General features: G+C 40.0%; 1 protein-coding gene and 1 pseudogene across 2 annotated transcripts; one reads left to right on the top strand and one right to left on the bottom strand.

Annotated features, from left to right (window-relative positions):
- Positions 1-316: 316 nt before the first annotated feature.
- On the top strand, positions 317-3,533 carry gltpb (glycolipid transfer protein b; the record flags this gene model as incomplete). Its single annotated transcript, XM_081355092.1, has 5 exons — positions 317-419; positions 1,168-1,226; positions 1,350-1,483; positions 2,936-3,086; positions 3,351-3,533. The coding sequence occupies 5 exons, from the start codon at positions 317-319 to the stop codon at positions 3,531-3,533; spliced, it is 630 nt and encodes a 209-aa protein (XP_081211218.1).
- Positions 3,534-11,737: 8,204 nt separating this feature from the next.
- LOC308683460 (trace amine-associated receptor 13c-like) lies at positions 11,738-12,735 on the bottom strand (annotated as a pseudogene). The gene has a single exon. The product of its transcript is annotated as a trace amine-associated receptor 13c-like (transcript).
- Positions 12,736-25,778: the final 13,043 nt, after the last annotated feature.

A 25,778-nucleotide genomic window follows, 5' to 3' on the forward strand; every position in this document is an offset into this window, starting at 1 on the left:
TTGATAAGTTTAAGCCTATAACGGGATACAACCCATTGAATTATTTAAAAGCATATAGCATGCCATTTCTCATTAGGAAGGGTATTTAAAATGCTGTCATGATTTATTAACGCTGTGGCCTCACTGCGGTGACTGACTGAACTCACTTCGGGTTTGCTTCAGTCGGTCAATTTGTCAGTAACTCTCCCTCACCTGTTGAATATTTTTTCACGACATTCCGGAAGAATTTCAATTAGAAACGAACGGTGGCGAACCTTTGACAATTGAAAATAAAGCCTCAAGATTTCAGCAGTTAGCATTATTTACATGTTTTGTGATGGCACTTTTCCTGGATCAGCAGTTTGTGCCGCTGCCAGACACCAACGAGATCGCCACGAAAACATTTCTGGAGTCAGTTTCTCATCTGCCACATTTTTTCGGTGAGTCGTTAACTTGTACGTGTGTGACTTAATTATGGAAGGTTACAAATAATATATGAGATTTTTGGTGAGCGAGCATAAGAAACTGTATCTTAAGGCCTATAGATTAAAAATACCTAAGTTGATTTAAAATAGAATCAATACTAGCCTACTGGAGGGAAACAATGAAAGCAATTTTGGACATTAAATCTTTCTCTCCCTGCTATTGCCTTTCACATTTGGCATTTCAGCTTGACTTTTTAATGTCTGAATTGTCCAAACTTGTGTAACAAACAACAAAGGGGGTCATTAAACATTCAACGCAGTGGATAAAACAGAACTGATACTCTTTACGCAGCGCGGGCGAATACCTCCTTTAACCACACGGTGGCGCCAAATTACCACGCGCTTTTATCACTGTTCCAGGGTCAGAAAATCGCCTAGGCAAAAATGCCTCTTGATTCCTGAAGTGATCAGAATATGGGTACAATGTTGTTTCAGTGAATTCCTGTTATTTAACGCTTGATATATTTCATAGTATTTCATTCTAGGCCTGTCTATTTATAGTTGTATTATCCTAGTTAGTACAGTAGGCTATAAGTAGGCTAGTTATAGTTTTAGTAGAACAGGATGAACAGTTTGTTTACCATATGGCTACAACTTTCTTGGTACCTACCTATACAGCACTTCAAAATAGCTGCTTCACATTTATAAACAATTGTATGTCAGGATTAGCTGTTATAATGTGTGTTATAAAATTATGTTTCAGATTGCCTGGGTTCCAAGGTTTTTGCACCAATTAAGGCTGACATAAATGGAAACATCACAGTAAGTCTAGTAAGGGCTAAGCTAGTATGTGTTTATTAGTCAGTTTTTAAGGACGCTTCCTATATCAAATGCCTTTGAAAATGTATTTTATGAGTGTTTTGAATTCTTCTTAATTCTCACTAGAAAATTAAAGCTGTCTATGACTCAGATCCAGTGAAGTATGAGACTCTTCAGCAGATACTGTTAATTGAGAAAAGCATCTATGGCTCAGAGTGGCCTAAAGTTGGAGCCACACTGGCGCTTATGTGGTTAAAGAGGTAATTTGTTCACTTTTTCTGCATGTCCTTTGTTTCTTATGATTTTATATCTCAAAAATAATGTGAAATACTAACAACAAATCACATTAATAGAAACTAAAGATTAATAGAAATAAATACATTGAGAATCTCATTTTTGTAGGCTATTAAAATAGACCACAATTCTGAAGGAGAATGTTTATTAATGTGATTTACAAAACTGAACTTTATGCAAAATGTAATTTATTAGAGGTATTGAAAAATGTGTGCATTTATTTTATTTATAAAATGCAATTAACAAAATTTAACATTGTGAAATATGTAACTATCTAGCGGCGCATCAATAACTCTTTGCGGATACCACAGAAATGAATGAGAAATGCAGTAAACGTAAGCATACCTGTCCTGCAATTGCCCGTGAATTCTCTTAAAGAACAGGATTTTTTTCGGTGGAAACTTTAAAAATAGATCAATCCAAAATAAATGTTTAAAAGCGAACATGTTGAAGATTAGCCAATGGGCTGTCGATTCATTAAATAAGCAGTTTTCCCACAAAACCAGTTTCTACAGCGTAGCCTCTCATCCATTGACATCCATTAAAAAAGTGGCCTCTTACACTTTTTTAGTTTTTTTTGCTAACCTTGCAAACTTGCCTTCAAGTGACTTTGACACTAATCCCTAACCCTACCCTTCATGGTGGGATTTCCACTTATCTGGTTTGGGGGGAAAAACACGCGTTCTACATACTCTGGGTACAATTAAATGTGTTTTGTACAATTTTATACATTTAATTTGTAACAAATTCAAGTGCAACCATAGCCTAATACTGTTATTAAACCACCTCAATTATAACCTGTGCTGACTAGTTTTGATTCAGTATTAACTTTGAAGTGCTACCTATATGTTGCCATTCTAACTGCTTATTTCTGTCACTGGTAAAGTAGCAGTGGGTGGTAATAGACAAGAAGTGTGCAGTTTTATACCATCTTGCTGATAACTTTTCTTTAGTCATTCGGAAATCCTGCAGCCTGAACCACTGTAGTGAAACCAGCAATTTCTACATGATGTGAACGCACCTAAAGTTGCGAATCATCATCTGGGAACAAGATCGTGTGGGTGTTGAGACTGTCCTCGCTGCAGCTTGTAGTGATGACGTACTGCGTTAAATCCAATTCGTAGTCGTAGTGCTTTTATTGTCCAAACCTGTTTAATGCAAACTCCTCCCGCAGTCGATTCTAAAGATTTAATTACTAATGTCAATCACACTGCTGATCACCAACATAATGCTACACAAGATACTAACCCCTAAACATACCCTACACCCTAACCTTAAACTGGTTTGGGGGGAAAAACATGTCATTTATTGGATTTAATGTGTTAATTGTGCAGCTCTAATGAAAATAATATACTACTGTATGTACAATTTATGATTTTTCATAAATTGTTTGACAATATCACCAGTGTTTTCCTCAGAGGTCTGCGGTTCATTCAGATTTTACTGCAGAGTCTAGTGGATGGGGAGAGAGATGAGGACAATCCCGATCTTATTCGCATCAATATCACTAAAGCTTATGAGCAAGCCCTCAAGAGGTATCACGGCTGGATTGTCCAGAAAGTTTTCACGGTGGGTGTTTTCAGTAGCTATGTGTGCATGGCGAGATGGGCATGTCATTTTGTTTTGCATGTAATGAGGCCTGGAAAAGTCTTGTAAAGGAAATTATCTAGTAAACATACTCAGTAAATATACTTTTACTGTGATCATAAACAACTGAAAAAGTCATGGAATTTAATTAGTCGAAAAATGTAGGTCATCTGTAATAACATATGGCTTTTTAAATAAGACAATGATTGCTTGCTTACCCAGAAATTTTGTTTGGTTTTGCTGTAGGCTGCCCAATATGCCGCACCATGCAGGTCAGATTTTCTTAGAGCTTTATCCAAGGATCAAGAAGTTGCAGAGGAGGAATGCTTAACAAAAGTTCGCCAGTTCTTGATAAACTTCACTGCAACTGTAGATGCCATTTATGAAATGTATTCTGTAATGAATGCTGAACTGGACTACTTAGTTTGAAACATCCTACAGATGTCAGTTTCTGAAGCAATTCAGTCTATTCATCTTTAATGCAACACAGTTTTCATAAACAATATGATACATGTTAAAAGGCCCGTTCACACCAGGAACGATAACTATATTAGCGTCCACACCAATACATGATTAAATTCTGTTTATTATAAGCCTGCGTTGCACTTAAGTCATCCACCTCTTTAAAGTCACCATTAAATCAAAATTGACCAATCCTTATTTTTTAAAAAGACTATTTACTTAGCCTATAAAGGATTTATCCTTAGGGCTGTGCGATTTAATCAAAATCATAAAAAAATCACATGTGAGTATGCGTGATTTCTGAACCGCAGAAAGCACGATACTGAATGCAGCATGCCCAAAGGCTGATTTATAATTCTGTGTCGGACCTACGCCGGAGCCTCTGCGCTGTAGGCAACGCGTTGGTTTTAATTTATACTTCTGCGTCGTTGTCCGCGTTGACGCGCAATTACTCATGCAGAGGGAGCATGTGAAACCCGAGGGAGGGGTTCAAGCAGACCAATCACAGCGCTTGCGTCCGCATAGAATTGATGCGTTGTTACATTTTTGGAGAGTCGCACGTCAGGGTACGCCGAAGTGTATGCGCGCTACACACAGCTTACGTCGTAGCTACGGCGTGAGTTCGACGCAGAAGTATAAATTGGGCTTAAATCTAGCGCGAGAACAGAACCGAGCAAGTTTACTATTACGACATGGAAGTAAGCACAGAATCAGGGAAGCTGAATCCAGGACAGTATTAAAAACATCTGTGGTTTGGGAATATGTTGGATACAGGAGAGATGATGTTTCTGAGAGCCCAAGGCCGTCCCAAGCATGGGGATGGGAGGCGGGGATGTTCATTTGGTCCGGGGCCCGGTTTGGTAGCACCAGTTGGCCCTGATAGAGCCAGGGAATTTGCAAGCACTTTCAAACTATTGTTGCAGCCAAACAGAACATAGTAGACCATTCACACAGAATGCATTTTGCGGTTAAAAACACAAGATGCAGGTTTTTAAAAAAAAAAATTTAAAAGGCTTGATTGTGTTTGTGGGGTGCACTGTAACATGTGTTCATGCTTCGTTTTTAAAAATTTGCATTATTTTTCACATATTTAACCATTATTCTACACTGCTCTGCCCCTCCTTGTAAAAACGGTCGATGATCTCCGGGTTCTATGAAGCACGGGTTCAATTTACACTGATCACATAAACGACAACAACCACAAACATTCCAAGTTCGCTGCGCTGGTGATATTAAACAGAAGTTTGTATGTGTTTGTCAGATAAGTATGAATTAGCATTTAACAAACTGGTTTGTAGAGCCAAACAGCGTTGTCCTTTGTTTACTTCCTTGCTACAACGTACAATTAACAATACGAACTATTACAGGAAAACACATCAACCAAAAAATCATACTTGCAGGTTGTGGCTCGTAAACAACAGCTTCTGTTTTTAAAGTTGGAACTGCTCCATCTTTCAGGACAAGCCGTACTGAACTCTGAACTCACGTAGATTGAGGAAGCTTTCCTCCGGAAAATGTGCAGCACAGAGAGTGACATTAGGATTCTAATTATGAGGGACCGAGTTAAAAAATAAATTGTAACCATACTTAGGAAGACTGAACAAAGTGGACCTGCAATCTGGGTGAAAATAACAGCGTTTCGACGGCATGGCGCAACGACACTATACTACCACAACAACTCTTCTCCAAAGCAACATAAAATGGCCTCGGCCCCTTTATTTATTGTGTTCCCAGGGGAGAGTTTTATGTAAATGTTGGGGTTAGTGATGTCACTAACCCTAGAGGAATGTCTTGTAGTCCCTACCGTCCGTTTGCTGTAGTCATTAGAAATGTATTTCTTTAAAAGCAAATATCTCCCTTAGTATTGAACTTTGAGCATTGTAAATTGCTTACATAGAAAAACAATGGCACATTCCGAACCAGGTGAACAAAAATCAGGCATGCGAACTGTACAACATTGGAAAAGAGTTCCAATAAGAAATCTCATATGACGAATCATTTATGCAAAGATATGGTGCCCACAAATATCAGTCGGCTTCCAAAAAAGTTATACAGACAATTGAGTATATAAAGAAATCGTGTTAGTTTTGTTAGTTTTTTTTTTTTTTTTTTCATATTGCACAGCCCTAGTGCACTTTTAAAATTCATGTGCTCTTGTAATCATTAATCAAATTTTTTTCATTTATTTTAAAATAAAATTTGTTACTATATTATTACTTTTCAATTTAGAACAATTTATAAAACAATAAACTTATCTTTATAGTTAAGGCCCTGATACTGTATACTTCAAGGCAAGCAAATCGAAGAACGAACAAGTGTGACGTCATTTCAAACTAATTCAGGCCAAAACTAAGTTTGTATCTGGAGTTTGAAACAGCTTGCCAAGCGGCTGGTAAACACCTTTAAACTCCCATTGGTCCGTGGGGATTATGTAATCTGTAGGTGTGTGCTGAGGCTCTGCCTTCTTTAGTGTGGAAACTTCTTCATTTCTTCTGTTCAGTCCATCAAGGTCAGATGTGTGCGAGAAAAATCACAAACACACTGGAGAGCCACTTTAAGTGATAGAGACACTGACACTGTTTTTTAATATTTAAATATTTCCCTGCCAGCATTTTTTTTAAGTTGTCAGCCACCGCCAGCGTTTTTGATAATTTTCACCAAAATTTCATGGCCCCCAGAATGTTTGTTTGTATGAATATCTGAATATGCAATATATCAAACTGACCCTCTGCTTTTAAACAAAAAAACCTGTTTTATTCTAGCTTCATGCATCTATTCATGTTCTAGCAACACTTGAATGTGGGTAAGTTTCATAAACAAAAGCAACGTTTTGTGCCAAAAGCTTTCAAAGAATACATCTGGATCATATTCAGAACGATGATCAAAACACAGATGGAATAGATCAAGTCCATCAACACCCCTAATGCTTAGACAGTCCTATAGCTCGTCCTGGGTCGACATTCCATTCAGTAACATTAGGCAGTTTTGATTTATATAAATGTTGGTAATCGCATTGTTTTACATATGCATATGATTACATGAGATCGCTTGTTTCTGAGTCTTCTTGATCAGGAGATTCAGTTCTCTTTCAGAAGATGTGAAATAGCGCCCTCTTGCGTATAACAGTGAAAACACGTAAAGACGGAAAATTCCATCAATGGCGGAGAAATGTTTTCTCACAAATGATGGAAATTTCCATCAGTGGCAGGGAAAGGGTTAATACTATATACTCTTCATACTATATACTTATATTTTTACCCCAAATCAAAAGAACTTCACCGCGGAACCTTATTGGAGCCTTTATCGACCTTGATGTGAACAGGCCTTAAGACAAATTCTTGTTGTAAAGTATATGTGGTGTATAATAAACAGTTTCGCTAGATAATCTAGCCGTATTTGTGTTGTTGTGACACTTTGGGGGACACTTTGGAAGAGTGGTAAACAGAAAAAGAATTGCAATGTTAGTGCACATTCTTTTTAAATTAAACTTTAATGAGCATCTGTCTCTACTGGTTTAGTTTACAATGGTGCTGGTCTTAGCAGCAGATATGTCACACAGATCAGTGTCCCTTTATAATGAGTTTTGCAAGGATCTAAACGTGTCCTTGCACCCTGATAATAACTTTATATTTGAGAATTTTCAGTGTTGCACATCAGCAAGTTAAAGTTATAAACTGATGAATTGGTGTAATGGAAGGTCCAGTGAAGAAGAAATCTGATAGTAAAGCTGCTCTGACATTAAGACTCATTGTGACAGTTTTTCTGCTTTCCTGATTTCCCACTAAATGAAGTTCCAAACATGTTTCCACGAAAGCCGCTTTGCATCATCCGGCAGACTTTTGCAGACAAATAAACATAAATTTCTTAGTCCAGTTAACAAAGAGAATGAGTAAATATTGTTCACTTGTGAAATAAAGTTCCAAAATTGAGCATCGCCTTACTATGGCAAGCTGTTTTAGCTTAAATTGTACCCAGCGTTACTCGTCGTAATTGCATTTTTACTAGTAAGAAGTAAAGGACAGCAAGACAAGTTCTTTTAACATTAACTGCGAACTCATGAAATATTGTAACAGACACCACAGTAATATCATCGACCACATCAGGTTTTCTAACATGGAACTTGTATTTAAATTCATGTCTGAATCCTTTAATCTTTGCTGTATTTTACCCCTGGTTTAAAATATCAGTTTAACACATATTAATTCTTAAAATATTCGCCACTCATTTTTTTGTATACAATTTATATTTCGGTCGGTAAATCACAAACACATTGTATCTTATGTCAAAGACTGATGTATCTTATGTCAAAGAGAATATTTATTTCCTCTGTTGTAATAATGAGCGAAATGACAGACCTGATGTTAAAGTTATACATTGGTAGTATGACAGAGATGCATCTGAGAGAAACATAAACAGAATAGCATAGCTAAAATAAATTCATCCATCCATTCATCTTCTACCGCTTATCCGGGGCCGGGTCGCGGGGGCAGCAGTCTAAGCAGGGATGCCCAGACTTCCCTCTCCCCAGACACTTCCTCCAGCTCTTCCGGGGGGACACCGAGGCGTTCCCAGGCCAGCCGGGAGACATAGTCTCTCCAGCGTGTCCTAGGTCTTCCCCGGGGTCTCCTCCCGGTGGGACATGCCCGGAACACCTTCCCGGGAAGGCGTCCAGGAGGCATCCGGAAAAGATGCCCGAGCCACCTCAACTGACCTCTCTCGATGTGGAGGAGCAGCGGCTCTACTCTGAGCTCCTCCCGAGTGACCGAGCTTCTCACCCTATCTCTAAGGGATCGCCCAGCCACCCTGCGGAGAAAGCTCATTTCGGCAGCTTGTATCCGGGATCTTGTCCTTTCGGTCATGACCCACAGCTCATGACCATAGGTGAGAGTAGGAACGTAGATTGACTGGTAAATCGAGAGCTTCGCCTTGCGGCTCAGCTCCTTCTTCACCACGACACTGCACCATACACATGCAGTAACTGCATTACTGCAGAAGCTGCACCGATCCGCCTGTCAATCTCCCGTTCCATCCTTCCCTCACTCGTGAACAAGACCCCAAGATACTTGAACTCCTCCACTTGAGGCAGGAACTCTCCACCAACCTGAAGCGGGCAAACCACCCTTTTCCGACTGAGAACCATGGCCTCGGATTTGGAGGTGCTGATTTTCATCCCAGCCGCTTCACACTCGGCTGCAAACCGTCCCAGTGCATGCTGGAGGTCCTGGTTTGATGAGGCCAACACGACAACATCATCCGCAAAGAGCAGAGATGAAATCGTGTGGTCCCCAAACCTGACCCCCTCCGGCCCCTGGCTGCGCCTAGAAATTCTGTCCATAAAAATTATGAGCAGAACCGGCGACAAAGGGCAGCCCTGCCGGAGTCCAGCACGCACCAGGAACAAGTCTGACTTACTGCTGGCAATACGAACCAAGCTCCTGCTCCGGTCGTACAGGGACCGGATAGCCCTTAGCAAAGGGCCCCGGACCCCATACTCCCGGAGCACCCTCCACAGGCCACCGCGAGGGACACAGTCGAATGCCTTCTCCAAATCCACAAAGCACATGTGGATTGGTTGGGCAAACTCCCATGAGCCCTCCAGCACCCTGTAGAGGGTATAGAGCTGGTCCAGTGTTCCCCCTGCTTCCCCAGGGGGAAGGGCACTGGGCACTGCTTCCCCCTCCTGAGGCGCCGGACGGTTTGCCAGAATCTCTTCGAGGCCGACCGATAGTCCTTCTCCATGGCCTCACCGAACTCCTCCCAGGCCCGAGTTTTTGCCTCCACAACCACCCGGGCTGCAGTCCGCTTGGCCCGTCGGTACCCATCAGCTGCCTCAGGAGTCCCACAAGCCAGCCAGGCCCGATAGGACTCCTCCTTCAGCTTGACGGCATCCCTTACTTCCGGTGTCCACCACCGGGTTCGGGGATTGCCGCCTCGACAGGCACCGGAGACCTTACGGCCACAGCTCCGAGTGGCCACGTTGAATGGAGGTGGAGAACATGGTCCACTCGGACTCAATATCTCCAGACTCCCTCGGGATCTGGTCGAAGCTCTGCCGGAGGTGGGGGGTGAAGATCTCTCTGACAGGACATTCGGCCAAACGTTCCCAACAGACCCTCACAGTACGTTTGGGTCTGCCGAGTCTGTCCAGCTTCCTCCCCCGCCATCGGATCCAACTCACCACCAGGTGGTGATCAGTTGACAGCTCCGCCCCTCTCTTCACCCGAGTGTCCAAGACATACGGCCGGAGGTCGGATGAAACGACCACAAAGTCGATCATCGACCTCCGGCCTAGGGTGTCCTGGTGCCATGTGCACTGATGGACACCCTTATGCTTGAACATGGTGTTCGTTATAGACAAGCTGTAACTAGCACAGAAGTCCAATAACAGAACACCACTCGGGTTCAGATCAGGGGGGCCGTTCCTCCCAATCACGCCCCTCCAGGTGTCACTGTCGCTGCCCACGTGGGCGTTGAAGTCCCCCAGTAGAATGACGGAGTCCCCAGTCGGAGCACTTTCCAGCACCCCTCCCAGAGACTCCAAGAAGGCCGGGTACTCTACACTGCCGTTCGGCCCGTAAGCACAAACGACAGTGAGAGACCTATCCCGACCCGAAGGCGTAGGGAAGCGACCCTCTCGTTCACCGGGGTGAACTCCAACACATGGCGGCTGAGCTGGGGGGCTATAAGCAAACCCACACCAGCCCGCCGCCTCTCACCATGGGCAACTCCAGAGTGGTGAAGAGTCCATCCTCTCTCGAGGTGATCCCAACTATCTCTAGTCGGAATCTCTGAACCTCACGCACAACCTCAGGCTCCTTCCCCGCCAGAGAGGTGACATTCCATGTCCCTAGAGCTAGATTCCGCATCCAGGGATCGGGTTGTCTAGGCCCCCGCCTTCGACTGCCGCCCGATCCACTTAGCACCGGCCCCTTACGGTCCCTCCTGCAGGTGGTGGGTCCACGGGAGGGTGTCCCCATGTCGCTCCTTCGGGCTGAGCCCGGCCGGACCCCATGGGGGGAGGCCCGACCACCAGGCGCTCGCATACGAGCCCCAACCCCGGGCCTGGCTCCAGGGTGGGGCCCCGGCTGCGCCATACCGGGCGACGTCACGGTCCTCGTTTTTTTTGGCATCATAAGGGTTTTTGAACCGCTCTTAGTCTGGCCCGTCGCCTAGGACCTGTTTGCCTTGGGAGACCCTACCAGGGCCATATAGCCCCAGACAACATAGCTCCTAGGTTCATTCGGGTACTCAAACCCCTCCACCACGGTAAGGTGGCAGTTCAAGGAGGGGCTAAAATAAATTGAATATTGAAATTGTGTTTGCATACTGTTTTTAATAGATCATTAGTTCACCTAATGAAATTTGTCATCATGTCTCATATTATTCTATAGTTTTATCTTTATTCTATAGTTTTTTCTTTAGATTTTTCGATGAATGCTTACTGTAGAAATACGCACCGTATTCAACATATTCACATTACAAAATTTGGTAAGTTTATTTTGCAGTGTCCTTGTTAAAAATGTATTTACCATAGTAATAACAGTAAATTGTGCATAATTACATGCAACTAACCCTTAACCAAACCCTAATTCTATCCTAACCTTAAAGTAAGTACATGTTGTTAATTAATATTATTAATTTATTACATTTATTATATAATATTATATAATTTATTACATGTTTTCTTAATGGGGACCATAAAGAAATGTCCCCACAAGGTCAAACATTTCTGATATTACTATCTTTGTGGGGACATTTGGGTTTACCAGGACACAAACACACACACAAACTGTGATTTCTAATCCTGGAACCATGTTCGAGAACTTTGAGAGCCTTGGAAGAGTGGGGTAACATCTCACAGCAAGAACTGGCCATACAGACTGCAAGTGATAAAGCATAAAGCACATACAGTTATCTCCCTTTACCATTTATTCCAGTACATTGAGGAGTTATGCTGCTTGCTCAGTTTATTTAATGAACTAATTTAATGCAATTTATGAACATTTTGACACTTAATTTCAATGTGTGTAAAATAGGTTTTAATGAATTGTTCAAATAAAAAATGTAGCAAACATACTCTCTGAAATAAGCTACATACTATTAAGATATTACAAATGTAAATACTACAAAGATAATTATACCCTTTATAAGGGACAGCTTTACCAGTTTAATTAATACTGATGCTCTGTAAAAATATTGACCAGAGAGGATGCTGGCTGAAATATTTTCAGAGTTAGGATGTGTTTAACTGTCTTTTTAAACCAGGGATAAAATAAAGCATAGATCAGAGGATTCAGACCTGAGTTTATGTACACAACCCATGCTAAAATATGCATAATTGTGGAAGAGACTACTGATAAAGAACAAATATAGTATGGAATAAAGCACAGCAGATAAACTGTCACAATGATTCCTAATGTCAGAGCAGCTTTACTCTCAGATTTCCTCCTCACTGATCCTTCAGTTACACATTTACCACCCTTCATCAGAGAGTTTATAACTTTTACTTGCTGATGTACTACATAAAATATCCTCAAATATAAAGTTATTATTAGGGTACATGGAAAAATAAAAGACATGAACAGATCAGTAACTCCCCAGGCAAAACCCATCATAATAGAACACTCTCCATAACACATGTCTGTTCTGACTGAAGTGTCTAAATATCCATCATTAATTACAATTGTAGCATTATAAGTTGAAAAACAAACCCAGCAGACACAGATGCTTATTAAAGTTTTAGTTGTGGTTATTTTCTGTGGGTACTGTAAAGGGTGACACACAGCCACATAACGATCAACAGCAATTAATACTAAATTACTGATAGATGCTGAGAAGACCAATCCAAGGATTGTAATACACAGTTTACAGAAAGTGTCTCCAAAGTACCAACACGTCTCAATAAATCTAATGCCCTCTATAGACATAACAAGTCCCATAAGCAGGTCGGTCACAGCCAGAGAGAGAATAATCAGGTTTGTTGGAGTGTGAAGCTTCTTGAAGTGAGAGATGGAGATGATCACCAGCAGGTTCAGAAACACAGTCCATGCTGACAGCAATGATACAAACACATACATGATATTGTATTCATATCTGGAGCGTTTTCCCTTGATACATGATGAGTTGATGGCAGGAAAGCAGTATTGAGTCTCATGATCCTCTGTCTCATAGGCCATGAGTGAGTCTCCTCCTGTTAGGAGTTTGTTCTGCTCTCCTTACTGTCCTTTCATTTATACAGCCTGAATCAGACAGCCCACCCATCTACCGCCCATTGATGATGTAACATACACAATTTTTTATTTATTTATAAAAAAAAAAAAAATCTGTCTTCCGAAAGCTAGTTATTTTAGTCGATGAAGTTTTAAATATGGTTATTTTTCTTACACAAACATATCGATTCACTTCAGAAGGCCTTAATAAATCCCTGGAGAGCTGTGTGGATTACTTTTATGATGGATGGATTCACTTTGATGGACTTCAAAACAGATACGGCCATTCACTGCCATTATAAAGCTTGGAAGAGCCAGGACATTTTTCAACATAACTCCGATTGTATTCGTCTGAAAGAAAATGTCATAAACACCTGATGAATTGATGGTGAGTAAATCATCAAGCATAGCGTTAGTTCTGGCAGGTCACGTTAGTCAAGCTCGCATCAGCTGACCCTCAGCTGATCCACATCTACCTAGGAATATGACAACTATCACTGTATACATATATAAGCTCCTTCAGTATTATCAGCAGCTATCGCGTTTCTGAGGAGCTAATTACCCTCCTCCATCCCCAGCTCCTCCTCTCATCAGTCAGGATTTGGCATTCTGATTCCCCTTGAATCAGAATAAATTATAGAATTATGTTGTACTTTAAAATCTTGAATTAAATATATTTGCAAACTTTAATGTTTGTTCTGTTCTGTTCTGTTTACCCCAAGGGGGGTTATTGCTGCTCTCCCTGCTCTTATCGGGGGCGGCAGTGTTTCAGTGGTTCATGTAGGTTGTCTGCAAACCGTAAAGTTGGTGGTTCAATCCCCTGTTCCACTCCAAGTGTCGAGATGTCCATTAGCAAGTCACCTAACCTCAGCTGCTCCCGACGAGGACTCTGACTCTGTCTCTTTCATAGTATGGGGAAAAATACTATGGGATTCAATGGGGCGCATCAACTGTTTGGTCCCCGACTATCTTCAAAATATATATATATATATATTTTATATTCAGCAGAAGAAAGAAATTCATGCAGGTTTGGAACAACTTGAGGGCGAGTAAATGATGACAGAATTTTTATTTTTTAGCGATCTATTCTTTTAAGCTGCTTTTGCACTCTGTGTTATAAATTGCCACAAGGTCTATTGATACGTTTTTAAGCCTATAACGGGATACAAGCCATTGAATTATTTAAAAGCATATAGCATGCCATTTCTCATTAGGAAGGGTATTTAGAATGCTGTCATGATTTATTAACGCTGTGGCCTCACTGCGGTGACTGACTGAACTCACTTCGGGTTTGCTTAAAGGGATAGTTCACTTTGAAATTAAATTTTGGTATGTTTTAGCTTACCTCAAGGGCATCCAAGATGTAGGTGTCTTTTTTTCCACAGTAGTTTCAATTTTGATATTTTTAGGTCAAACCGTTCTTGTCTGTCAGTCATATAATGCAGGTCTATGGTCACCCCCTCAAAGAGCATGCACAGAGTCCAAATTAAAACAATTCCCCGTCGTCCAAGTTAAACAATTCCCCATCGTAAGTACACATTGATGGCCTAAGACACGAAACGAGCGGTTTGTGTGAGAAAACGAACAGTATTTATATCGTTTTTACCTCTTATAACACAGCCGCGTCCAAATGATCTGAGGGCGCGGGCGGGTATAGAAATATAGACTAGACGTCGCCTTGGCTACTGCAGTTCATTGGAGCAAAACCGTAGCCAAGCGACATCTAGTGTATATGGGCGGGTATAGATATATACACTAGATGTCGCCTTCGCTACTGCAGTTCATTGGAACGAAACCGTAGCCAAGGCGACGTCTAGTGTATCTATACCCGCCCGCGCCCTCAGATCATTTGGACACGGCTGCGTTATAAGAGGTAAAAACGATATAAATACTGTTCGTTTTCTCACACAAAGTCTTTTCTCTCTGTGAGACATTTGAGTGCTTTTAAAATGAACGGTACTTCTCTTGTTCTTATTGTATTCATCTATCGACCTCCAAAACCTAATTCTTTGTTTTTTAATGAGCTCTCAGAGCTAGTTACATCTGTTAGCTCTGTCTGTCCATCAATGATTCTCACTGGCGACATTAATATCCATGTGGATAATTTTAATAGTAATCTAACTGTGGAATTCATGGAGGTATTAGATTGTTTTAACATGACTCAGCATGTGAAATTTCCCACTCATTATAAGGGTCACGCACTTGATCTGGTGTGTTCTGTAGGGGTGGACATTGACCAGCTAGACAGCAGTGACTTGTGTATTAGCGATCATAGGCTTCTCACTTTTAACTTAAATGTCCCATCTTTAATAAATGCTCAAAAGAGGGTCATTAGTTTTAGAAATGTCAAGAATATAAATTTTGACAGTCTTTCTTGTATGATATCAGAGCACTCCACTGTTGAAACTGTTGATCACTATAATTCTATTTTGTCATCTGCTTTGGACATACTAGCCCCTAGGAGAGAACATGTTGTTTCATTTGTTAAATCATCTCCTTGGTATACCACTGAGCTCAGGGCTCTTAAGGTGAAAAGCAGACAGCTTGAACGCCAATACAAGAAATCAGGTTTAACTGTCCATAAGCTAATGTATGATGATTTTTAATGCCAATATGCTGAAGCACTTAAAACAGCAAGAACGGAGTACTACTCGTCTATCATTAGGGATAGTGCTGCAAATCCCAACAAGATTTTTAAGACGATCAACAAAATTCTTGCACCAATTAAGCCATCAATCAGTTCTTCTGTGCAGGAGTGTAACAAATTTCTCATGTTTTTTACGGATTTTTTTTTAAGTATCTACAAGTCTATCAGTCTGCTACCTTGCTCTGCAATTCCTGAGATCTATCCAGTTAATTTTCCTAAATCTGCTTTCTCCAATTTTAACATAGTCACTATTGATTGTATTTCAAAATTGGTGATGGCAATGAATACTACTACAAGTACCCTTGACCCTATCCCAACATCTGTTCTTAAGGGGTGTCTCTCTTCAATTACTCCCCTTATCTGTATTATTGTGAACACCTCTCTTACGACTGGTATTGTCCCTAAAGCCCTAAAGGTCGCAGCTATTACACCAGTCCTTAAAAAAGCCTGGATGTGATAAGTCAGACCTATCAAACTACAGGCCTATCTCAAATCTCCCCTTTCTTTCCAAGGTTTTAGAACGTGTTGTTGTGGCACAACTTCAATTACACTTGTCATCCAACAAGCTTTTCGAACCTTTTCAGTCTGGGTTTAGAAAGGGACACAGTCGATTCTGAATGCAGCATGCCCAAAGGCTGATTTATACTTCTGCATCGGACCTACGCCGGAGCCTCTACGCTGTAGGCAACGCGTTGGTTTTCATTTATATTTCTGCGTCGTTGTCCGCGACTCCAATTTGACGCGCGCAGAGGGAGCATGTGAAACCCGGGGGAGCAGTCCTAGCAGACCAATCACAGCGTTTGCGTCCGCATAGAGTTGACGCGTTGTTACATTTTTGGAGAGTCGGACATCAGGGTACGCCGAAGGGTACGCGCGCCACACACAGCTTACGACGTAGCTACGGCGTGAGTTCGACGCAGAAGTATAAATTGGGCTTAAATCTAGCGCGAGAACAGAACCGAGCAAGTTTACTATTACGACATGGAAGTAAGCACAGAATCAGGGAAGCTGAATCCAGGACAGTATTAAAAACATCTGTGGTTTGGGAATATGTTGGATACAGGAGAGATGATGTTTCTGAGAGCCCAAGGCCGTCCCAAGCATGGGGATGGGAGGCGGGGATGTTCATTTGGTGCGGGGCCCGGTTTGGTAGCACCAGTTGGCCCTGATAGAGCCAGGGAATTTGCAAGCACTTTCAAACTATTGTTGCAGCCAAACAGAACATAGTAGACCATTCACACAGAATGCATTTTGCGGTTAAAAACACAAGATGCAGGTTTTTAAAAAAAAAAATTTAAAAGGCTTGATTGTGTTTGTGGGGTGCACTGTAACATGTGTTCATGCTTCGTTTTTAAAAATTCACATTATTTTTCACATATTTAACCATTATTCTACACTGCTCTGTCAACGGTCGGATGATTTTCAAGAATCCAAGAATGGTATGTTTTTTTTTAAACATTGGCTTTACAACAGTAGCCAAATCAAACACAAAACCATGTTTAGCATGCCTGTAGATAAACAAGCATGTAGATAAAAAATACATAAATCTATAATCAAAGAATAATTTACACTGATCACATAAACGACAACAACCACTAACATTCCAAGTTCGCTGCGCTGGTGATATTAAACAGAAGTTTGTATGTGTTTGTCAGATAAGTATGAATTAGCATTTAACAAACTGGTTTGTGGAGCCAAACAGCGTTGTCCTTCGTTTACTTCCTTGCTACAACGTACAATTAACAATACGAACTATTACAGGAATATACAGACAATTGAGTGTATAAAGAAATCGTGTTAGGTTTTTTTTTTTTTTTTTTTTTTTTTTCTCTCCATATCGCACAGCCCTAGTGCACATTTTTTTAATTCATCTGCTCTTGTAATCATTAATCAATTTTTTTTTATTTCAAAATAATATTTGTTACTATATTATTATGACCGCCGCTAGCATAGCTAGCGAAAGCGGTCATATAGGGATTGTCAAAGGTTTTTTTTTTTTTTCGTCATCTACTGAATTTTTTCGTCAACGATACCAGGGACACCGAAACACCGGGGAACATGAAATTTGGTGGGCATGTAGCCCCACTAGACTTTTACGGAAAAATTTAGTTTGGTCCCCGGGGGCCACTTCCCCCCCCCCCCCCCCTTAAGGGCCCCCCACATCAACCTAGCCCATAATCACTCATTTGTGATTTGCGCCCCTCCCATAAAAAATGAAAATGCAATATTATTCTGCTTTAATCGCCCCTATCTTCAGTTGAGATGTTCAGAACTGCACCATATTTCATGTGTATGATTAACTTGACATCCTCTGGGGGTATGCTAAGTTTCGTAGAATTTCATCCATGGGGGGGTATAAAATAAATTCATTTATGTGCACATTTTGTGACTGTACACTCATCGGCCTGTAGATGGTGGTGTTGAGCGAAGGGTTGCTGGTTTAGGATGATGCTGTCACTAAGGTTGCCAACTGTCCCGAATTAGGCGGGACGTCCCGCATTTTGGGCCTAATTTATTTGTCCCTTGCGTGACCTCCCGTGTCCTGTTTTTTGACAAGCTGATAAACCACTGACTGATACAACAGCAACAGCAGCAGTGCTGACCACGACACTTGAGAATGATCACCGACACCTGCATGGCTGGACTGGCCATTGGGCTTACCGGGGGCATTTGCCCGGTGGGCCGACGTGCTTTTTGGGCCGATATACTCATACTTTTTTTTTTTTTTTTTTTTTTTTTAACGGCCCATAAAATTTGTACATCGGCGGCCCATTCGTTTTGTTTTGTTTTGTTTTGCTTAATTGGCGGCGCTGGGTTTGTGCCGGTTTAATGCATTGGTCAAAGTCAGTATTAGTTTTTTTTTTTTGACAGACCAGCCAATGAAACACGTAGATCAGCGGCCCATTGGCTCTTTTCTTGATTGACACTGGGCTGGCCCAATCACAACTTTAAACGAGTGAGCGAGCGTGCAGCAGTGTCAGTGTGTATCTGTCAAAATAGATGGAGAAGAAACGCAAGGAATGTGCAGATAAATAACGTGAAAAAATAGAACCAAGCAGACGCTTTATGTGTCAAAATATATGTTTTCTGACCTTCATCAGCTCCTGTGATGATGATGATAGTGAGGACGGAGGATCAGGAGAGAGATGAGAGAGTGTAGAGTCCGCGGTAAGCAGAACTACTTTCAAAACACTTAGGCCATGTCATGAGTGTAGATTATTTCCACATCTGCATAGTTGACGATTACCGCAATTCACTAGAAATTTAATAAGAGGCGTTTGTAAACCATGTTTTCCGCCAAAATAAAAGCTTGATGCAGTTTGCGTCAAAATAAAAGATCATGTGCTTATCTCTTTCAAGTATAGAAATTGGTACAACAACACTAATTATGAAAGTTTCCTTTATTTTTTAGTGCATTTGTTTTACAAAATATGGCTATTACTGTCATTGGATTAATATTATAACTATTATTATGTAGTAGGTGTAATGTAGACACTGTAACTAAAAGAGGTTTGAATTTTTCTTTGTTTAATTTGTACACTGAATATGGGTTGGAGCTTTTAATTTTGAACTCTCAAAGTGCACCAGATTGATAAATTTAACATTAAAATGCACAAAATTTTCTCACGGGGGGGGGGCATGCCCCCGAACCCCCCTAGAAGAACCGAGGTCACACCACCATAGTTTTAACAAAAATCCTGTAAGAAACACTTGTATTGATATGCCAATGTAGCTTATAGCTTGTTTTAGGATTCATCACTGTGGAGTATAGTTCAACTGTATTAATAAATATCAAATTATTACTTATTTCATCTGTTAACTCTCACTCGTTCCTATACTCACTCATTACATGGCATTAGTGGTTTTAATGAATAGGAGTTGGTATGCATATAATTAAGGGCGTGCAAAGATGGGTGGTGTTTATGATCATACAGTGGGCCGGTCTGGGCAAAAATGCCCGGGCCGATTTTTTGTCCCAGTCCAGCCCTGGACACCTGTCATCATCCAATCACAGCTTTTTTTAATCACTGTTTTGAGACAAATCATTGTTTGATTTGCGAACATCCTCTGCCGTCTGGTCGCTTCCGCTTCAAGCCGGACTCGTCTCGCACGGTAACGGTAATTTCCTTTCACTGTCCACGTTTTGATTTCGGCTAATCAATTTTGGCGAATGCAAACAACGTGATTATTGTTCATGAGTCTAACATCCAGCCACGCAAGAAAACATGTAATCTACCTGAGGGAATAATATGCTCAAAAAACATTTCTGATTATTATTAATGTTTTAAAGCTTTTAGAAAGTACATAGAAAGCTTTTGTAACATTATCTTAACTGTCACTTTTGATTAATGTAATGCATCCTTGCTGAATAAAAGTAGGCAATTACTTTCTTTATTTTTTTTTCCCAAAAAATAATCTTACTAAACCCAAACTTTTGAACTGTAAGCCTAGTGTATAATGTTAAAAAAGCTTTCTATTTTAGATAAATTCTGTTATTTTGAACTATGGTTTGTTTGTAATGTGACTTTTTTCATGACATTAAAATTATTTTTAGAATTAAATACATAAATAGGTTAAGCAATACAAATGTGTTTATGTCTGATAACCTTTTAAACACAAACTTAACTGCAGACACTGAAATGACGTACACTATGTGATACAGTACAAATATTTTGAGTGTCCCTCATTTTCCTATAAATAACCACGATTGTCCCGCATTTTCCTTTTCTGAAGTTGGCAACCCTGACTGTCACACACACACATGCAGGAATACAAACAAACGCAAGCATGCACACACACTGACATCCACACGCACAGACACACACCCATACACACACACATACAAATCCACATGCACAGACACACACACAAACACACACGCGCACACACATGTACGCACGCACACATACATACACACACAGACACAGACACACACATACACAAACACACACACATACACACACACACACACACACACACACACAGACAGACATGCACATACTACTACTTTTTTTAGATATATACATAAACACGCAATACAGCCAAATTGCTCCACGTCATTTCTTTTTGTGGAAAGCCAGTGCAGGCCTGAGCGGCGGTCATATTTTGTACCGCCATGCGGTACATCTAGTTACTTTTCAATTTAGAGCAATTTCTAAAGCAATAAACTTATCTTTATAGTTAAGGCCCTGATACTGTATACTTCAAGGCAAGCAAATCGAAGAACGAACAAGTGTGACGTCATTTCAAACTAATTCAGGCCAAAACTAAGTTTGTATCTGGAGTTTGAAACAGCTTGCCAAGCGGCTGGTAAACACCTTTAAACTCCCATTGGTCCGTGGGGATTATGTAATCTGTAGGTGTGTGCTGAGGCTCTGCCTTCTTTAGTGTGGAAACTTCTTCATTTCTTCTGTTCAGTCCATCAAGGTCAGATGTGTGCGAGAAAAATCACAAACACACTGGAGAGCCACTTTAAATGTAAGAGACACTGACACTGTTTTTTAATATTTAAATATTTCCCTGCCAGCATTTTTTTTAAGTTGTCAGCCACCGCCAGCGTTTTTGATAATTTTCACCAAAATGTCATGGCCCCCAGAATGTTTGTTTGTATTGTTGTTGTATCTGAATATGCAATATATTAAACTGCCCCTCTGCTTTTAAACAAAAAAACCTGTTTTATTCTAGCTTCATGCATCTATTCATGCTTCTAGCAACACTTGAATGTGGGTAAGTTTCATAAAAAAGCAACGTTTTGTGCAAAAAGCTTTCAAAGAATACATCTGGATCATATTCAGAACGATGATCAAAACACAGATGGAGTAGATCAAGTCCATCAACACCCCTAATGCTTAGACAGTCCTATAGCTCGTCCTGGGTCGACATTTCATTCAGTAACATTAGGCAGTTTTGATTTATATAAATGTTGGTAATCGCATTGTTTTGATATGCATATGATTACATGAGATCGCTTGTTTCTGAGTCTTCTTGATCAGGAGATTCAGTTCTCTTTCAGAAGATGTGAAATAGCGCCCTCTTGTGTATAACAGTGAAAACACGTAAAGATTGAAATTTCCATCAGTGGCAGGGAAAGGGTTAATATATACTCTTTATACTATATACTTATATTTTTACCCCAAATCAAAAGAACTTCACCGCGGAACCTTTTATTGGAGCCTTTATCGTCCTTGATGTGAACAGGCCTTAAGACAAATTCTTGTTGTAAAGTATATGTGGTGTATAATAAACAGTTTCGCTAGATAATCTAGCCGTATTTGTGTTGTTGTGACACTTTGGGGGACACTTTGGAAGAGTGGTAAACAGAAAAAGAATTGCAATGTTAGTGCACATTCTTTTTAAATTAAACTTTAATGAGCATCTGTCTCTACTGGTTTAGTTTACAATGGTGCTGGTCTTAACAGCAGATGTGTCACACATTTCAGTGTCCCTTATGAGTTTTGCAAGGATCTAAATGTGTCCTTGCACCCTGATAATAACTTATTATAACAATAATAACAATATTTGAGAATTTTCAATGTAGTACATCAGCAAGTTAAAGTTATAAACTGATGAATAGTAAAGGTGTAATGGAAGGTCCAGTGAAGAAGAAATCTGATAGTAAAGCTGCTCTGACATTAAAACTCATTGTGACAGTTTTTCTGCTTTCCTGATTTCCCACTAAATGAAGTTCCAAACACGTTTCCACGAAAGCCGTTTTGCATCATCCGGCAGACTTTTGCAGACAAATACATTTGTTAGTCCAGTTAACAAAGAGAATGAGTAAATATTGTTGACTTGTGAAATAAAGTTCCAAAATTGAGCATCGCCTTACTATGGCAAGCTGTTTTAGCTTAAATTGTACCCAGCGTTACTCGTCGTAATTGCATTTTTACTAGTAAGAAGTAAAGGACAGCAAGACAAGTTCTTTTAACATTAACTGCGAACTCATGAAATATTGTAACAGACACCACAGTAATATCATCGACCACATCAGGTTTTCTAACATGGAACTTGTATTTAAATTCATGCCTGAATCCTTTAATCTTTGCTGTATTTTACCCCTGGTTTAAAATATCAGTTTAACACATATTAATTCTTCAAATATTCGCCACTCATTTTTTTGTATACAATTTATATTTCGGTTGGTAAATCACAAGCACATTGTATCTTATGTCAAAGACTGATGTATCTTATGTCAAAGAGAATATTTATTTCCTCTGTTGTAATAATGAGCGAAATGACAGACCTGATGTTAAATTAAAGTTATACATTGGTAGTATATGACAGCATCTGAGAGAAACATAAACAGAATAGCATAGCTAAAATAAATTGAATATTGAAATTGTGTTTGCATACTGTTTTTAATAGATCATTAGTTCACCTAATGAAATTTGTCATTATGTCTCACATTATTCTATAGTTTTATCTTTATTCTATAGTTTTTTCTTTAGATTTTTCGATGAATGCTTACTGTAGAAATACGCACCGTATTCAACATATTCACATTACAAAATTTGGTAACAGTTTATTTTACAGTGTCCTTGTTAAAAATATATTTACCATAGTAATAACAGTAAATTATGCATAATTACATGCAACTAACCCTTAACCAAACCCTAATTCTATCCTAACCTTAAAGTAAGTACATGTTGTTAATTAATATTACTCAGTACTTAAATATATAATTACACTGTAACAATGACACCTTAAAATAAAGTGTAACCCAAAATTTTGTTCTGTGTAATGCATATGCCATATGAAAATGTGTGAGAGAGAGACAGAGAGAGGAGAGAGAGAGAGAGAGAGAGAGAGAGAGAGAGAGAGAGAGAGAGAGAGAGAGAGAGAGAGAGAGAGAGAGAGAGAGAGAGAGAGAGAGAGAGAGAGAGAGAGAGAGAGAGAGAGAGAGAGAGAGAGAGAGAGATTTTGAGATTTTACAAATACTTTATTAAAACAGTTGTAAAAAACAACACTCAATCAAATAAAATCACATTAGATCAACACACTCTTAAAAGTTAGATTATTCTCTACAACAGAGCAGAGTACATCTTTGTGACACCAAATATTGGAAAATTTTCCGAGATCGTTCATCAAACTGTAGTAATTAAAATCTATTCTTAAACGTGATTTCAACATTTTGACAAATACAAAAACAGCATCATCATCTGTAGAACCTTCAACCTTATTTCGTCTACTCATATACACAGCCATCTTTGCTCTCCCCAAAATGAAATTAAAGAGTTGACACTGCTCTCTCTTTTTTTGTGAATACCTGTAACCTAAAATAAACAACTGTTTGGAAAAAACTACATCAAACAATTTGAAAAGATCCTCCAACATAGAGAACAGTGGCACAAGACGACAACAGTCCATGAAGCAGTGAAAAACTGTCTCACGAAGGGTGCAAAAAGGACAGTCATGATTAACATCAGGGTTTAAAACCGAGATAAAAGAATTAACAGCCACTGCTGTATGTAAAACTCTCCATTGCAAATCAGCAACCTTCTTCAACAATGGTGGTTTATACAGCGCCCTCCATTCAGGTCCAACACCATCTACCAGACCCAAGCGAGCTCTCCATGGAGTGTCAATCTTACCATTTAGTTTATCTTTATTCAAAATTTTCACAATCAATCTATATAACAATTTCTTGTCAGCATCATGAACAGACAAACAGGGATTATCGATTCCTAAGAAAAAACCTGTACAGTCCTTAAAGTCTGGGAGAATCTTCACCAAAGGAAAAGCATCATCAACACTATAATGAGCAGAACCATCACAATAAAAATGCAACAATGTGCGTTCAGAGTCTGTTAAACCCTCTTTCCACTTTTTGAGCAACAACTCAACCATGCGAATAGAGTGCACCTTTACATGAGAAGCAAGTAGAAGCGCATTGTCCATGTTTGCACCTGTAAAGTGAATTACATGTCCCAAAGTCACTACATTAGCCAAACAGAACTGTTTGAGTAAACTGGGACCTAGTTGACAAGCTGCACTCAAACGGGTCCCATACACAACTGGCTCTTGAAGAAGCCAGTACAGTGAGCTGTGATGTTCTGTCCTCTCCGTCGTAAATAGATTCCAGACTTTTAACAGTCCACGGTAGAAACTCGGCAAACCACTGGTGTTGAGCTGTTTTAAGTCCATCAGAAACAATGTTCTGTCTAGGCCAAGTCCACCTAGCTGGTTCAGAATAGTGCATGCCAGCGGTCTCCATACCAGGTCTGCGGGACCACACAGAAACCTCTGCACAAACTGGAAACGGAAAGTAGCCCCTCTACTGTTCAGATGAATTACGCCTTGTCCTCCTTCATCTTTCGGCAAAAACAACACACTTTGAGGCGTCCAATGCAGACGATCCCAAAAGAAATCAACAAGAAGTGCCTGAATCTTTGGTAGCAGGTCTGGAGGAGGATCAACACACGATAAACGATGCCATAAAGTGGATGAAATCAGGTTGTTAATGACAAGAACTCTACCTCGATAAGACATCTTTGGTAAAATCCACTTCCATCTAGCAAAACAACCTTTAGTTTTTTCAAGAACATTATCCCAGTTTTTAAGGACAAAAGTTTCTTCACCCAAAAATACACCTAAGTATTTTAACCCCCCCTCTGTCTTCCAATTTAACCCCACAGGCAATTTAAACTTTTTCTCCATCACTCCTATACAGAGAGCTTCACTTTTGCTCCAGTTTACTCTGGCTGAAGAAATTATACCAAATTGAACTATCACATTTGTCAGTATATCAATATCTTGTTGGTTATCAACAAAGATGACTAAATCATCTGCATACGCAGATAACTTTAAAGGTATATTGCACCCTGGTAAAATCACACCTTTTAAAACAGATCTAAGTTTATGTAATAAGGGTTCAAACGCCAGAGAATACAACATGCCAGAGAGGGCACAGCCCTGCCTAATTCCCCGCTGGACCTGGAAAGGAGCGCTCAAAACACCATTGATTTTTAAAACACTCTGAACATCACAGTACAACGTCTTAATCTTGTTAGTAAAATCAGAAGTAAAACCAAACGCACTCATTGTTTCCCATAAATATTTGTGTTCAACACGGTCAAACGCTTTTTCCTGATCAATAGAAACTATTCCCATTTTAAGACCAAAAAGCTTAGAGATTTCTAACAAGTCTCGGATAAGAACAATATTATCATAAATCAGCCTGCCAGGGACGCAATAGGTTTGATCAGGCAAAATTACTTGTTCCATAACTTTACTAAGTCTGTTGGCCAACACTTTGGAGAGTATCTTATAATCAGTGCAAAGCAGGGACACAGGTCTCCAGTTTTTTATAAGCTGCAGGTCACCTTTCTTTGGCAGCAGGGTAAGAACTGCCCTCCT

The sequence above is a fragment of the Scardinius erythrophthalmus genome (genome assembly GCF_964197995.2).
Source record: "Scardinius erythrophthalmus genome assembly, chromosome: 23".
In the NCBI taxonomy this organism is placed as follows: domain Eukaryota; kingdom Metazoa; phylum Chordata; class Actinopteri; order Cypriniformes; family Leuciscidae; genus Scardinius; species Scardinius erythrophthalmus.